At 35.8% G+C, this 17,566-nt stretch overlaps 1 protein-coding gene across 1 annotated transcript in view; it reads left to right on the top strand.

Moving 5' to 3' along the window:
- The window catches only part of LOC149802987 (cytosolic Fe-S cluster assembly factor NUBP1 homolog), a 75,299-nt gene that overhangs the window by 18,942 nt on the left and 38,791 nt on the right, over positions 1-17,566 (top strand). Inside the window, exon 5 of the mRNA XM_089952522.1 lies at positions 14,112-14,144. Coding sequence (XP_089808648.1) covers positions 14,112-14,144 — 33 coding nt within the window. The remainder of the gene's footprint in view (positions 1-14,111; positions 14,145-17,566) is intronic.

The raw sequence follows: 17,566 nt of genomic DNA, 5'->3' as shown, positions 1-17,566 counted from the left end.
TTGTGAAAGAATGTCTTGGGTTATAATGTGTTCTCCAGATATCTTGTGGCGAACGAGGGCAGATTTTTAAAAATTCTAAAACCCTGTTAAGAAAGGATTATTCACTTTTGCAGTCTTCGCAATCACACGATCATAAGTCACACCGGTAATCCTAATGTATGAATACCGTATTCCAGTCAAGGGCATTATTTTCTCACATTTTTAATTAAAGTTAGATCCACAGTTACTCTTTTGTGTTCTGCTTCTTTCATTTTCTTCACTAATTATTTTTAGTGCACGTCGTTTTAATCTGGAGATCACTTTCTAGTGCAACAAGCAATGAGATTAAACATCTAGATGATGGCTTGCTGAGCTCAATGGAAATCGCGTGAGAGTTCGCGAGATTAGGTGAAGCTACTTCGTCATAACATTGCTTATGCTAGTCTGGTTCATTGTTTCGAATGTTCCCTGCATTACACTCTGCTATACGAATTGAGGAGTGCAAGGCAAGGAACAAACAAAGCGGGGAACCAGTCAGTGCCTATGCTCGAAGTATATATGATGCCATCCATCGTCCAATGCATTGGGTATTAAATAAATCCTGATCACATTATGAAAATCCTTTGCATCAAAAAAATGCACAGCAACAAAATGTGTGTGTCAATTTTCTTCAGCGTGCGTTCCTGACGCACAAATGTGCGTAAAGGGAAACACTGTCATAAACACACACACTTTTATTCAGGGATAGCAACTGTTCCAGATTTTTACACAATTAGTTTAAGAAATTTAATGAAATGGCAAAGAATACAAATTTTAAAGGAATACAATTTTGATCAGACATTTTTGATATGGATACATTGGTAGGGAGAAAAGCAGTTAAACACCAGCATGATAGACTGGTACATAGAAAATAGTTTCTTAATGTAAAAAACTGTTCTGACTCTAGATCTTAAACTATGTAATAGAAAGAAGCAAAACAAAAGAGTTTGGTAAAATTAGCAAATATTTTATTTCTATAAGTCACAAATTGAAATTTAACAGACACTTACAATTTAGTGAATTAAATCCATAATAATCCTTGATGCCTCATCACAAGTCCATAATTATAGAATGTTCCCTATGAATTCCAGTTGTCTTGAATGTTTTGGTGTACCACAATGATATTATCCAGAATGTATTCGAATGATTTCACAGTTTAATCCCGAAGTAGTGTTTAGTCCAGAAAGTCACTTTGTAATCCAATGAATCATTTAAATAACTACTCACAAATTATATCTGAACAACTCTGTCAGTTATTCTGTAGACTAGTCTTAAAACAAGAATGAATAAATGTTTACCAGGTCTCTACTTATACATATTTCATTTGACTTGTGTTGCATTAGAAGTTCTGGAAAACTAATCATATCAATGGAGAATTTTAACTCGTGAACTCAAATTCTATTAAACACCTTGTTACCACTTATATTCTTGACAAAAGTCAGGTATGCAAAAAACTATTCACAACCCTCAGTCACAGACAAAAGTCCATCACACATTATAAATTTAACGTACATTAAAAAAAATTAAGTGTAGAAAACAAGAAATTGGTCAGGTGAAAAATAGCAGCAGAGCTGAAGAGGAAAGGAAGATGCAAGGTATTTGTGAATAAACTTGATACTTATTATTGGTTTGGCTAAAACTATTGAAGGAATTCAGGAATCTGGTTATTGGAGCAATGTATACATAAGATGTGGTCATTGGACCTTAACTGCTACCAACTCTGTTCAGGTATATACAGGCTCATAGGTAGACGTAGTCAAGAGATTGAAATCAGTGTCTTTGCTATGATTACACTATAAAAAGGAGAACACTATTTGCATGGTGGGTAAATGGTTACGTCTAAGAATAAATGCTATCAAGATGGTTTTAGTGTTTTATGATGTACTTAAATTGCCATTCAAGTGTCTTTATTGGATCATTCCATTTAATGGGTGAAAAATAGCTGTGAAACATCCAGATCAGTGCAAGGCATGATTCTTTTACTCTACTTTCTGTCACAGTAAAGCTAAAATAGATTGAAACCTGCACATGTATGTAATCTTTTAGACTTCTAATCAGATTCTTCATTGTACATGATACATCCTTGAGATGATGAATCAAGGCATCAGAGGTCAAGGCTACATGGGGAATTGTTATGAGCTTGATGAAGGAGCTATATATCATGGTTTAATTAATGTATTATCAGATTTGCCACATATTCACAAACAGTTGGAGTGGTTAAAAGGTCAGAGGTCAAGGTTGCATGGATTGTTAGTCATGAATTGCTAGGATTGCAGTAATGTCATCACAGGTGGGACAATTAATGTATGGATTTTGTTTCAATCTAGACTTTAACATTGGAGTGTTATGTGTTTAGGCTCTAATAAACAGTAACAGAGAAAGTGAAAACAACAAGCTTTGAAAAATTTAACAAATAATTTATTTCCCTGGAAAAACAATGTAAAAACGAAAAAAAAGAACTTATGGTTTTAAGAATCAAATCCAAAAATAATCCACAAATTAAATTTTAGAAGTCCTTGTAATGAAATGTTCTGATGAATTAAAGTTTGAGTCCCAACGAAAATTCCAAAATGGAAGATGATGACGTTTGCTATAGCTTGTATTATGCTGTTGTGTCTACAGTTCTTTGTTGATCCACAAACAATCTTCCAGTGTTTGAATTTCTGAATAAAATTTAAATAAGTGTCTTTGTCAAAGAGTTCTGTATGAGCACTTAAATACACCCAGAGAAAAGAATTAATCTTTAAGAATTCAGATAGGTTGAAGAAAATTTAAAACATAACTGGTCACAATTAGAAAAAACACAACACCTTACGTCCCATTGTTTAGAAGCCGACTGACTAATTTCTCTATAGACAATGGTTATAGAGTAACTTGAGATGCAAAACAAATTCCTGGATGAGGGTCAGCCCTCCAGAATTTTCAAGAACAGCGAAGAATTATTTATGTTTGAAGTCACGTAGTCCCAGTCAGCCTCGATTTCACTATTATCATTCACACATTAAGAATGAATTAAAAAAAAGTTGTTTACTTGATTCTCAATAAAGGTCAGGAACCAGGTCAGCAAAAAGATACAAAATTCTATTTTTAGGTGTTTTCAACTAAACAGTCAGGTCAAATTAATTTCTGGAAAGTATCAAATTCCTGGTAAACAAAATTACATTACTTTGACATGTAATGAAATTTTAAAAAATTTAAAACTTACGAACAGACTTAAATTAAATCAAATAAAAATTAAATCAAATATACATAACAGGAGATTATTTTCTGCCCTTTGCTTGCCCAAATTTTTCTTTTCCTCCAATTGTTAGTAACTCTTTTGGCTTCTAAGTCGATTAGTGGAAATTTAGAAAACTTTATGCCAGATAAGGATGCTATTTTTGCTTGCTTCCCTGGGTTCCTTGAAGGAGGTCAAAGGTCAAAAGAACATAAATTTCAGTTACCTAAGATTTTTTTAGATCTATGGCCACTCTTTACACAGTCGAAGCATGGAGGTATATCAAAATGTACCAAAGTTGGATTATCTGTGGGATGTGGAGTCTAAAATAGTCCTGTTTTAAATTATGCAATTTGTACTAAAAGTGTTTTTTTAATGGTGAGCCATTAAAGTTGCTGAAGTTTTATTGTGTTTTTGGAGTAAATATTTTTTTAAAAGTCAATTTCATTGTATCTAGAAAAGATTCTTGTCTTCCATGGGAGGAAAATGGACTGTAGGTTTTTTTGTTATAGTAGCAACAATCTTTTTTCTTTGTTCTATTCGTTGTCCAGTATCTCCACATCATCCATGATATTATGTCTAGCTGTTGTTTTGGACAAAAAGAAAACTTTGTCAACCAATAGAGCCAAGACAGGTGTAAAATTGATCTTTTTTGTACGTGTACTTGTTTATTGTGTGCGGTGCATTTACCAATGTTGCGAAGTGCAATGGTGGTGTTGCAGTCTGTTAATGTTGTATGACTGGAAGGTTCTTGCCATCTCTGCTTCGTGGCTTTCCAGTACTTGTATTATTGGGGCCCCGAGTGGACGAGTGGTCTAAAGCGCTCTCCATTACGGATCACTGCCATCTCATCTCTGTCTGTGTGGGTTTGAGTCTAGGATTCGGCTAACGTGGGTATGTGAGAAAGTTCGCCAGTAGCTTCTCGTGGGTTGTTGGTTCTTCCCGGGCTTTTCCTCCACCATTAATACTGACCGCCATGCATAGCCTATTGTGTGCTGAAATATGGCGTTAAACCCTACAACATGAATATTTATGAAGTAATACTACAGCAAGATAAGTATGTTTGCATCATTCCATCAAATCAGCATTAGATAAGTGAATAGATACAGAAGCATTCCAGCATTGGCATATTCTTGCATTGAGATTAAGCTTAGTCTTAAATGTGAGTCATGCATTTCTGAAGAGCTTGCCATCCTTGAATTCACCTGCTAGTCCAGTATTCATCCTGTTGGGAATCAGACCAGATGCATTTGATTCAGTTTGTTTGCTATTAGAATAAATGCTTCTTGCCAGCACTTTGGTGAAAGCTTAACTGTGTAGTAATATTTATATTTGACAGTGTATTTAACTTTTCAATTACATACACAAAAATAGAGAAAGCTAGCTTCCTTATGCTAAGGACTTCATCAGCAGATTGATGTGATCTCTACTGGCTGTCAGCATAGCGTAAAAATCCTAGATTGAGAACAAGCCTGGTTCGAGTGGGTTTTTTAGGAATTTATTTACATCCATGCACACAAAATGACGCTAAACATGGACAGGGGCCATTACAACCGGCCGCATATCTGGGACAATCTGTTAACATCACTCATCATTCCATCGAGTAATATTGACAATCAGCAGAGATCACATCAATCTGCTGATGAAGACTTAGCATAAGAATGAAAGCTTCAGGTTAGCTTTCTCTATTTTTTTGTGTATGTAATTGAAAAGTTAAATACATTGTTAAATATGGCCAGTACTGTTTGAAAAACGTATGTTTATGTTTCTGAAAACACTCAAATCAGCTTTCACCAGCAACATTGCCTCTAGCACATCATTGTTGTTCACTAAGCTTTACTGAAACTATATCGTTACAATGCAGGTATCAGTCAGTTGAATAATCATCAAGTGACTTGAGGAAAGCCATTTCATAGTGTACAAGTGCGTCACAGGTATGTGATTTTATCACATTTAGATCACAGCATATCAGCTAATGTTTTCCTCATGGATTCATCATCACAAGAGAGAGCAGAGGTAATGTTGCCATCTTTTGTTTAAGATGTCCAGTACCACAGGGTCATAGTTTCCTAAGTTGTCAAGTGTCAGAAAAGAACTGGACTGTTGTTTTTCAATTTCACCCATTGAAAACATCTTACACATAAATGTTCAAGTGTTCGCTGTTGGCATGTGGTCTCAGAAACTGGATGAGCAACCGCTTGTCACTACAATGGCCTTGACAAAGTCGCCATCAAGTCGGCAAACCACTCGTGTCCATTTTCCTGCATGCTGCAAAGTGCCTGCTCTACTTCCTTCAATGCAATAAGGTCATTTACAATGTTGATCAGGTGGTCAAGGATGCATTGCACTTTAGATTGATTCTAAAATTGGTAATTTCTGATAAGCATGATCTACTTGCTGTTTTTTAAAAATATTTTATGAAGTATTCTGGCCATATTGGTATTAATTTCCTCAACTTGATTTTCTGTGTCTTTTCCCCAATACAATGTTTTGATTGCCTTGACATTCCGTCGTGTAATGTGATGTGCTTAGCCACTGGTAAGCAAGTTCTACTGAAGGAAGAAACCAACAAATATCCCAGTGACATTTATGCTTTCTGGTAATGGTCTGTTCCAATGATTGATATGCGTTGTGAACAAAATTGCATCTGTGCTGAGCCATTCTGAGTAAACCAAAACTGACCATTGTTCATTGTTACAGGAATACTTAACTCATTTGGCCCCAGAGGTTTTTGTCATTTTCGTCTGAAATGTGAGTAGGAAAGACATTTTGGGGGCTGTTTCTGAATACATCAGCTTTCAACAGATTTTCCATGAGACTAATGCCTAGTTGTATTAGAAACATTGTTTCCCATTGGTTATTTTGCTTGCACATGAGCAGAAGGGTAAAACTTGGAGTTTTGGGGTGGTTTTTTTTGCTTAATGGACCCATCATTTTTGTATGGAGACCACTCTTTATTCCAAATGCCCACCTTATCCTAGTTTCTGCAGAGGTTCACCTGTGTGCAGTTCAGACTGGTCTGCCTTAGATCTGAGGCCAAAAGGTCTAAAATCTGGACACAAAATCGTATTCCGACCATGTGCACATTTTGGGTGAGAAAAAAAACAGGTCCAAAAAATGAGGTTTTTCCCTCTGTATTTTGTAGTGCAACTAGAACTTCAAGATTATTTGGTATCATTGTATAGCTATATCTGTCTGCTTTTTTGTAATACCACCCACTTTGATGTATCTGAAATGACCTTGATGCTGCAGAGCTCAGAAAAAGGGTACAGCGTCATCACGCCTACAAGTGGGATTGGGGCCGAATGAGTTAAGTAAATCTGATGGAATAATTTTAACAATCAGCCTTCTTGATCATTATAAAGTCTTTCACGCAAATGAAGGTCAAAACTGACCATGCATTTCGCTCTTTGCAATTTTTGGAGCATATTTGTTGCATCATGGAACCATGTTGTTGGATTAAAAAAAACATTCTAAATTTCTTTGTGACTTTTATAGTGCCAGTCGGCAATGTGCACCATTTGCCACTAAGTATTTGCCTCTGCCATCTGGCAATTTACCATCCAGTTTGGGTTATTATCCTTATGCAAATCAGCTTGATGGACACATGTATATTAAAAATCTAACAGAATAGTTCCAGACAATTGGCCTCTTTACATATTTTGTGGTGATGACTTGCTAAAGTCAGTCTAATATATTTCTTGATTATAGTTTATATGGAGTAAAATTCTGTGTAAAAATGTGTTAGTATGTTTTTTGAAAAAAGATAAAATTGCCTATGCTCATTGGAATACTTCCATTATCTTCAGTTTTCAAAGATATATAGTTTTGCACATTGTCAATATTATCAGTTATGGAGGTCAGCAAATCTTGCTTTTAGTCTTCAACCTCTTAATGCCTAAATAGAAGTGATCAGTTTTTAAAAACACTCATTTAACAGTTGTTGATGCAAGGGTTGAGCTAAACTCTAGTTGGACTTGAAAGTGTACTGCAGATGTTGAAAGAACCATTGTAAAGTCATCAGTTTGGTTTCCCTCATCTGCAGTCCTGAATGGATGGTCATAGACGGTCATATCATAAAAGGGTTTTCACTACCGGAAATACTTCTTATGATGTCAAGTTGGTTCTAAACAAAAATGGGTGTATAATATGGCAGCCATGATAGCCATTTTTAAAATCTTATTATTATTACTCGACCTGAATGGAAAGTCATTTGCATGAGGTTTTCAGCAGAATATTTGTGATGTGGGGGGTGTATCCTAAATGAAAATGATGCTACTTGGACATACAGTATGCCATTGATGTCTGGTTGACCATCTTGAAAATCTATTCTACAATTCTTTGGAATGGATGGTCATATCAACATGGAGTTTTCACCCAAAGTCATCAAATGATGTCTAGTTTGTCCTAAATGATGTCCAATTGGTCCTAAATATAAATGGTGCCAGTGTTACATCCAGTATGACGCCACAGTGGCTAATTTGAAAATCTTGTAGCTCAAGAATAACAGAAATGGTTTCAGCACTCAAGTAATTACAGTACAAAGAAGAAATGGTTTTATCTTGAATTTCAAGAATTTATTTTCAGATAGTATCACATTGGTGTTTTTAAGGGATTCTTTTTGGTTTATGTCATGGTTGCTACCAACAAAAAGAGGTATGTGTATGTGGAAGCAATAGGTCCCTATCCCCAATCCATGAATTGAAGTACAAATACAAATGTTCTGTCATGCAAAACATTGAAAATTTATGTCCATTAAAATAATTCAATCACAATGTATTATTTGGCATTTTCTGAGGACATTTCCAGTTAATGTCATTGTTAAGTACATAAATATTTAATAATTTTGAACTTTGTAACAAGGTTGATTAAACCAGTCACTAATATCTTTAAAATTTCCACAACTATCAATTTCTGATTGAAACATTTGTGTCAACTTGTACAGTTACATATAGTTCTAAAGTGGCTGAAGGGTAACACCTCCACTTGAAACTTGTTAGGGTTTAACCACCACTCTAATACAACTTGACTTTGACTAGACATTATATTTAGTTGTTTTTCAAGAAACAATTTAGCACTTGCATTTTTTTTCAAGGGCAAAGGTTTTGTTTCAGATTTTTTATCTGTCATAGATTGTGACCATGATAATACCAGTACATATGAATCAGTTTGTATCACGCCCAATTTGTGGATATATCTGAAGAATAATTTGAATGTTGCCATTATTGTAATATTGATGCTTTTAAAAAAAAGAATTATGGATAAATCCAAATTTGGCATTTAGATATATCTTGATTGCATCTGATCTTGTATCAATGATATCACATTCAAGGTAAGAGGCCTTGTCTTGTAGACATGTAAACTCAGACATACAAGAAAATATTTTGTTATCAAATTTCTTATGTGTAAACCTCAGTAGAATGTTAACTTAGATGATTTTAATACTTGTCAGATAAAACTTAAAAGAAGAGAAAAAGTTTGAGATACACTTGTGTAATAAAGGCGACTAGACTAAACCCACCACTCATGAGCCTGAAGGGAACCGTGGTAGCTTAGTTGGTAGAGAATTGACTTGTGATCCAAGGGCTGCAGATTCCATACCCCACTATGCCTAGCCCAGGTTGGCTGCCTGACTGTTTCCTTGGGAAAGGCATTATGCTCCCATTTCCCAGACTTGATGTAGCCAAATATGTATTTGTCCCAGGGATTAACACTTTCCAAAGTCGTGCCACCCGTTCATTTTCTAAAGAGAACTTGAAGTTTGGCAAGAAGTTTTTTTTATGAAATGGGGGAATCCATGCACTATATTTATCATGATTAATCAGTAAAATAGAGAATTTTCATTTTATTAAAATCAATTACCATATGGTATTGTAAGCCATGTGTTCCAGTTAGACCCTAAAAATTAATGAACTACTATTTGGCTTGGTTTCTTGTTTTATGACACAGCAACACAAGTAGGTTATTTAGTGCCAAGACAATTGGACTAAAGTGCCTTGCCCAACACACACCATGGAGACAGGTGGCATAAATATAATAACCATGAAATGATTGAACTCTTTTAACTCTAGTTATAATGCAGTATTGTTGCCTGTAATACATTGTATCATACTGTACTTATCTGTGACTCTAATTATTCCACATGTATTTCGTTCCCATGGACTTAATTGTCTCATTGTGTTTTTGTACAATTTTATCAATGAAGAAGCATTTTCACCAGGATACATTGATTGTATGAATTGAAGCCAAAATAAACAACTGTCCCATTCAGTATGAGTGAGTAAGAGTGAAGTTAGGCATACATATTATGTCATGAAAGGAAATACACATGGCATTTCATTAAATTTAAATAACTCACAGTGATCATTTATTCACTTGACTTTGTCCCAGAATAAGTTTTCCTGAATATTTGTGTTGCATATTAGCTGCAAGACACTTTTAGGTCAAGAATACTTTTTAAAATGAATCTTGCCAACTTCTTAGAGATCGTTGGAATAATGGAAATTAGTTTTTGATTTACCTGGCTGTAAGGCCAAGTTTTTTTGTGGTATAGTGCTGCATTCAGTATGCAGTGTGTTATCTATCGGCTATTTTTAACTTCTCAAAGGCCACTGGGAAAATTTAATTAAATATGGTAGGATTGTTCCTCAGGATACGCTCTGCTAAATTTAAGTTTGGTGTGGGTCCAAGAGCATGGTTTTCATTAGCAATCAAAATGGAAATATATTTTTGACACTTGGTAGCAATATTTCTTTGTATATACTGAATCAGTAATTTTGCCAGGGTGACTTCCCAAACTTTTGTATAGTTTTTTTTAGCAAAGAGTTTGAAATCTGATGATTGGCTTCTCTAGAATGGCTGAACCAATTTCAGTCAAACTTGGTAGTAGTGGTACTGACAACAACCTTTGTGAAAATTTTGACCATGTGGCTTGTAAAGCAATGGGGTTGGTTCCATAGAATCCATGGAAAACCTTTCTTCAGCTTATTTTCCAGAATGGCTTTGCCATTTTAATCAAATTTGATTGGAAGTTTTGTTAGGCCATCCTGTATATAAATTTTGTCAGGGATGGCTCCCCTGACAACAGTGTGACTTATTTAGCACCGAGTTGGCAAATCTCTGAGTTATCTGGGATTGCTGAGACAATATTAGTCAAACTTGGGTGGTTCTGCTAGTAATGGTGTGGCTTCCATAGGAACCATATGGAAAACCTTTCATCAAGTTCTTCTTCAAAATGGCTGAGGCAGTGTCAGTCAAAAATCTCAGGAATGTTTGTTATGATGCTTTAGGAAAATTGTATTATGGATGGCACCCTTTGTATTTTTTTTGTTGCTTCTATAACAACCAGGTGGAAAACATTTTTGGCATTTCTTTTAGAATAGTGAAGCCAGTTTTTATAAAACTAGGTAGGAATAATTGCTTGTTCATGACCTGTTAAAATTGTGAGGCAGTTCCACTACCATTTGTTGGTATCCTTAGCAACCATTTGAAAAACCTATTTTGACTTTTGTCTTGAATGGCTGAGCCTGTTTTAATCGAACTTGGAATGTCCCTTTTTACATATCAAAACAGTGGCTCTCTTAGCAATGTTTTGGCTTCCATAATAGGAAGGTGGGGAAGCTTTTTTCTGACTTTTTCTCTTAAAAGTTGGAGCTAAGTTTGATGATTCTTGTAAAGAAATGTTTGCCAGTCCATGATGTGTATTATTGTCTGGGATAGCTCCCCAGGCAACATGTGGAAAATCTTTTATAAGATTTCAAATTATTTTTCAAAATGGCTGAACAAATTTTGAGCAAACTTTGCATGCATGCTTATTGGGACATAGTTTGTCAAAATTGTGTCAGAAGTAGTTCCCCTAGCAAGAGTGTAGCTTCTCAGCAGTGAGTTATAAGCTTTTTCTCTTGAACATTACACTTAATTGTGATCAGACTTGGTAAGAATGTTTTCAAGAACATGCTTTTTACATACTTTGATAGCTCCCCTGGCAGTGTTGTAAGTTCCATAGCAACTATATGGTAAACCTGTTTTTCAACTTCTTTTCCAGATCAGCTGACCCATTTTAGATCAAACATCATAGGAATACTTCTTAGGGTATGATTTATTATCAGAATTATATGTGGGGTGGCTCCCCTTGCAGTGGTGTGGATTTGTAAGCAAGCAGGTGTAAACCTTATTTTGAACAATTTTTGTTTTGTGCAGCTGAAGTATGTGCCTGATGAGCATTACTAGCTCACCTATGTCTCTTGCTCCATTTGTATTAATCTCATTAACACATTAACCCTTTTATGTTTTTGTCATTTTCGGCTGAAATTCGAGTAGGAAACACATTTTGAAAGCTATTTCTGAATAGATCCGAAAACACCAAATCCCAGGTGATCTTTCAATAACATACTGCCTAGTTTTGTTAGAAACATCGTTTTTCATTGGCTATTTGGCTTGTGCAGAAGCAGAAGGGTAAAAGTTGGAGGTTTTTTTTTTTTTTGATAAACGGAGCCATTATTTTTGTATCGAGACCACTCTTTATTTCAAATGCCCATCTTATCCTACTTTTTGCAAAGGTTCATCTGTCTAATTGCAGTTCATACCAGTTTGTCTTAGATCTGAGACCAAAAAGTCTAAAATCTGGACACAAAATCGGATTTTGACATTCACATAAATGAATAATTCAGATGGTACTACATCTCACGTTTTGCTGTTTACAATGTGTAGAGATGTCTCTATTCCTTGGGACTTGAATGCAATTTAGAGTTTGAATTACTTAGGAAAAGTCAATGTTTACCTATGAACTGCCTATCTGGTACCAACATAATTATGAAAAGCTTTGCCCATTTACACCCAGTTCTTCAAGTGCTTGTTTGGCCTTTGTGTGGGCTGTTTTTCAAATGATAAGTGAAAGTATTATTCATAGGGTGCAGTGTATATTTAGAACAGAGAGAGTTTACAGCCTGTCTGATAAAGGGAATATTGATTTAGAACTTTGTATGAATCAAATCTGTAAAGACCTGCAGTGTTAACTTTCTCTATCATGCTGAAGAGTTTTGGTTCTTGCTGTCCTTATTTTTTATAAAACACAAAATGTTTCTTGTCCTGAATGATATTCCATTTAGCTTGGTCAGGTTTGGAGTTTCAGAGTATCAGCACATGAATAATTATTTTGTAAAGAAGCAACTGAAGTAAAATGCAGTGGCAGACCCCACCTGATCTTGGTATAATTGAACATGTACCTTGTTAGTTATGAGCCAGCATGCCAACCACTGAGCCAATGCAGCTTCCATAAAAATATATTTGAACCTCATGAACTGGAGGACAGATCTCCCAGTATCAGCAGTATCACTCCCATCTGTATTTAAAAAGCAATATGCTACAAACTTTCAGGATTCAGCATTGTCAATGTCCCTACCAGTAATGTTGTTTGGTTATTAGTACAATGTGACAAACCTGACGCTTGCATGGTATATATATACTGGTATATACCATAGGTAAGAAGTTCATTCAGAGTGCCTTAATCTGGCAGTTTCAAAAATGGATGCATGCAAGAGACTTTATTGACAAGAATCCTTTTTGAACACTTCAGGTACTGTTTACCTCGAATCAAGAAACTTGGTGAGGAGATCCATCTTGATGAATAATACACCCTTATAACAAATGCAGAGCACTGTGACCTATATGTTATGTTTTTCTGACTTTGGATAAGAAAAGCGAACTTTCCTACTCAACACATTAGTAGATTATGATAAATGGTAACTGAAGTATATAAGATTCTTAACAAGAAAATGCATAATTACTTAAGTGATCAGATCATGTTCAGATACTGCAACTGTAATCTTGGACACCCAGATCTGGCAACACTGCCAAGGATAAAGACCATAAGGTAAGGTAAGCTCTCTTTCAAATTGATGCCTGCACAGTCTGGAACAGCCCAGTCAACTGAGAACAGTACCTGATTTCCAAGAATTCAGCTGGCTGATTCCGACAGGGTCCAGGCCTCACTGTAAATTTGCTTATGGTAATGGTCAATAGTAATTCATTTATAAGGTTACTAACATAACTGAGATACTTCAGTTTAAATCCTGCACTCCATATTGCCTATTTGCATTACTCAACTTCTGATAATTTTATTTTTTAATATTTTATTTATTTTATTTCTTTTAATTGGCATAAGTGTTTTCTTTTAGCACATTTATTCTCTGGATGTCATGTTGCATAGGCCCCCCGCAAATGTGTGTTCCTTGCCAACGCTAGCACTTCCCTTCCCCCGAGTAATAAAAAATTTGTCAGAAATTGATTTGTGCATAATTGAGCTGCCTTTGCCCACTTCATAGAGTGCTTTGTGCATTTATGTATACTAACCATTATATCTTTTGTTTGCCTTATCCAGTATGTTTTTCTGTAGTGTAATCTACTGTTACTGTTAGCAGTGAAATATTTAGATCTGTAATGTTTCTGTGTAAATATGTACTGTGTACCTGACTTGAAGTATCAAGTGCTTTTGTTGACTTGTCAGTAAAATAGCTTGAGACCATTTGCAATATCTTTCTTGTATCTTGTATTAACTTATCACCTCTTTGATCTTGTTTTTTTGTGCCCTGTCACAATAGGCAGGTAGATAGGTGGGTGGGTAAGTAGATACGTGTTTCATAGTACGTTTGCACAATCCTATCTTTGCAGTGCATAATCAGAGTTCAAATTTTAAAAATTATTTAAATGCAAAGATAATAGATTGGATAATATCTTTAGATATATAAGGGTCCTAGATCACTGTAGGCAGAACATATTTTCTGCATGATAATATTTACAGTGGCTACTGGACACTTGTGAAAGCAGAGGTGAGCTTTGTAATCACTGATTACTCTCTTGTTTTCCTTCTATTTGATAGGTTCACCAAAGTGGTTCAGGATGGTCCCCTGTGGTAAGTTATGTTTATTTATAATTGAAAAATTAAATAACATGTTAAATACCAATTTCATTGTTTAAATTTATCGCTACAGTCATCTTTTCTAGCCAAGGTTCTGATATGTCAACCTATCTACACCATGGTAGATTGATCTCATATTTCAGGTGTTGGGTCTGTGAATTTCATTGGACTTGCATCCAGTCAAATTCAAGCTGTTTATATTTGAATACTGTTCCTCTGTGATTTAGATAAGGGGTGTACACAACTGGAATGGACTCGTAAATAAGCGATTTTCCAATGCTGGTCTGTATTTGCACAAATACATCCTTTCCATCAAATACACCTGTAATGGCTCCTTGTTATATAATCAGACTTTTGATATTAAACTTACAATACAACCTTTAGAAATCAATTGCCTCCACCATTTTTGGCCAGTGTACATAGCACCGCTATTACACACTGTTGGTTAGTTGGCATTACTTACTCAGGGATGCAGCTCATGAAATCCAATATATGTCACTGGTGCAAAGCAATGAAATATTTGATTGATCCACCAAGGTGTAGATAGGTTAACATATCAAAGCCTTGGCTAGTGAAGATGGCCTGCAGTTAAAACCCAAATTACCCTAATACAGTGTATGTCTAAGAGATACCTATGTTGTTTGCATGTTTAAGGTTTGCATTTCACGTACATACATGTATACTAGATATTTTCTTTGTCAGAAAATACATGTACAACACAACCTCGTTTTAATACTGTCCTTGAAACCCACTGAGCATACCAGCTTATAGTGAGAAAACCCTATATGAAGTACATAATACATGTACATATAATTTTACTATTACACAATAAAATGGGATCCATGATCATATCTGCTATATAACAGGAAATGTGTTATAATGATGGGCCCTAGTATGCTATTCTCTTATCTTTCTTTCCTATTACACTAACTGCAAAGAAGCAGCATCTATAATGCCAGGTGTAGCATTCACAATCAGTTGTACTATCAGATGCATGTGTCTAAAAATCTTTTTCGTTAAAATGATTGACCAAGCCAGTAGCCTAAGTGGTTAAAGCATCTGCTTTGGATGTAGGAGTTCTCAGGTTCAAACCCTGGCAGAGTTGCACAAAAGACTTGTAAAAATGGTACTAGAGGCTGCCTCGCTTGGTACTCTGCATTAAAGGGTTAGTGTTAGGACTGATTGTCCTAGTGCCAGGATAATGTGACTCATTGAGACATGATGCTATATGTCTGCAACATGATGCCCCAGTGCTAGACTTCACTATAACTGCCACACTGCAGACATCATAGCGATATGATTAAAAATGTTAAAGCTGCATTAAAAATTCAAAAATCTCTCTCTCTCTCTCACACACACACACACACACACAATGCTGTTGGTCTTTAATGAAAACAGTGCCTCTTGAGGCATCCAATATGGCCAATCTTGTTATCACTACTCCAGAAGAATGGTCATATCAACATGAACTTTTCACTGAAAGACTTCATATGTCTAGTTGGTCCTAAATGAAAATGGTGCTGATACGAAATCCAGCAACTGAGGCAACAGCAGCCATCTTGAACAGCTTGTTATTTCTACTTCTCTTGATCAGAAATTCATATTGACATTGTGGTTTTCACCAGCAGACTTCTTATGTTGGTACTGAATGAAAATGGTACACCGCTCCCTCGATAACACGCGCCCTGATAACTTGCGAACCCGCTTATAACGCGGTGTCTGGCGTGGATCCCGTTTTTTTTTTAAAGAAAATATTTTTAAAAAATGAAGAAAATCATGATCAGAACTGGTGAATGAAACCTTGATATAGCGCCCGTTTTATCGTCGAAAATGGCGGTTAGTGCCCGAAAAGTTAAAATCAACATCGTGAAATTTTCAGGTTTTAATAAGGAATCACATATCTTGTTAGATTTTATCGGAAAAAATATTTTCTCAGTTCACTGTAAATAATAATACTGTATATATATACGGCAAAACAGCGATCAATGAATTATAGTAAATGCTAACAGGTGGCAACACTGAATGAAATGAACACTAATTAAATATGTCTTATCAGGGGAAATTAGTGTTTTAATCTTCTCATTGTGTTGCAGTGTAAGCAGTATAATCGTTGTATGTTCTCTTCTATTCAGACATGAAAAGAGTCAATTGACCGTCACATCGATGCCCGTGAGCACATCTGTAAGAACCTAATTAAGTGCCGGCTGCGTTTTGATCGACGACTTGGGGAAGTGTTTGTTGCATTGTAAAAATTAATTAAAATAGACCTGCTTTGTTTTATCACGTTAAGTTGGTCTTTTGTATCAAATCAGGTAAAAGACGTACAAAAATACAAAAGTTCAAAGGAATGCAAATCCTGCATGCATAAACTCTTGTGGTCAATATCGTGTCTCAGCATCAGTCAATTTAATTGGACCAATTGAACATGGTTTCAAATAGTATGTACTTATTGTCATTAAAGTATATATTAATCAGTAATTTATCCTAATCATTTGTAAATGTGATCATGGAGAGCAAGGGAATCAAGCGAAAGGCGTACTCGGTGAATGAAAAGCTTACTGTCATAGAGAGGGTTCGTAATGGTGAATCAAGAGCAAAAGTTTGTAGTGAACTTAAACTTGCCGAGTCGACACTCAGAGGTTGGCTCAAGGATGAACAGAAATTTCGGGATTATTTACATGAAGTTGATTCTGAAGATGGATTTAAACGGAAACGGGCACGCACTGCAAACGACACAGAATTAGATGATGCTGTTTACACCTGGTTCACACAGCAACGTGAACAAGGTGTTCCGATTTCGGGAACAATTCTCAAGGCCCAGGCAGAGAAAATGGCCAAAACTATGGATACTGATTCAGATTTCATGGCAAGCCATGGATGGCTTTGGAGATTCCAGCACCGACATGGAATAAAACAAAATTCGTTGTCGGGAGAGATACGCTCAGCAAATCAGGCGGCCGCATCTAGTTATCCCAACCAACTCCGAGAGATACTGACCCTTGATGGATATACAGATGACCAAGTTTATAATTGTGATGAGGCTGGTCTTTGCTATCGGATGATGCCAGACAAAACTCTAGCTACCAGAGATGATACACACAAAAAGGAGGGTTTCAAGCTGAACAAAGAGAGATTAACACTTTTGATTTGTGTTAACAAAACTGGCACACATAAAATGAAACCATTATGTGTTGGCAAATACAAGTCTCCCCGTTGTTTTCATGACATGAATATGGACACCCTTCCATTTGTATACAGAAATAGTGGAAATGCATGGATGACTGCAACAATATTTACGGAGTAGTTTTCTAAGATGTTTGTCCCCGCCGTCAGAAACCACCTGCGATCCAGGGGCTTAGAGGAGAAAGCTCTACTGCTATTAGACAATTGCCCAGCAAATGTTGTCGTATTCTCGC

Source organism: Sinohyriopsis cumingii, chromosome 3, assembly GCF_028554795.1.
Source record: "Sinohyriopsis cumingii isolate HCF-2022 chromosome 3, ASM2855479v2, whole genome shotgun sequence".
NCBI classification, from domain to species: Eukaryota; Metazoa; Mollusca; class Bivalvia; order Unionida; family Unionidae; genus Sinohyriopsis; species Sinohyriopsis cumingii.
This window is presented reverse-complemented; position numbering and strand designations above follow the sequence as displayed.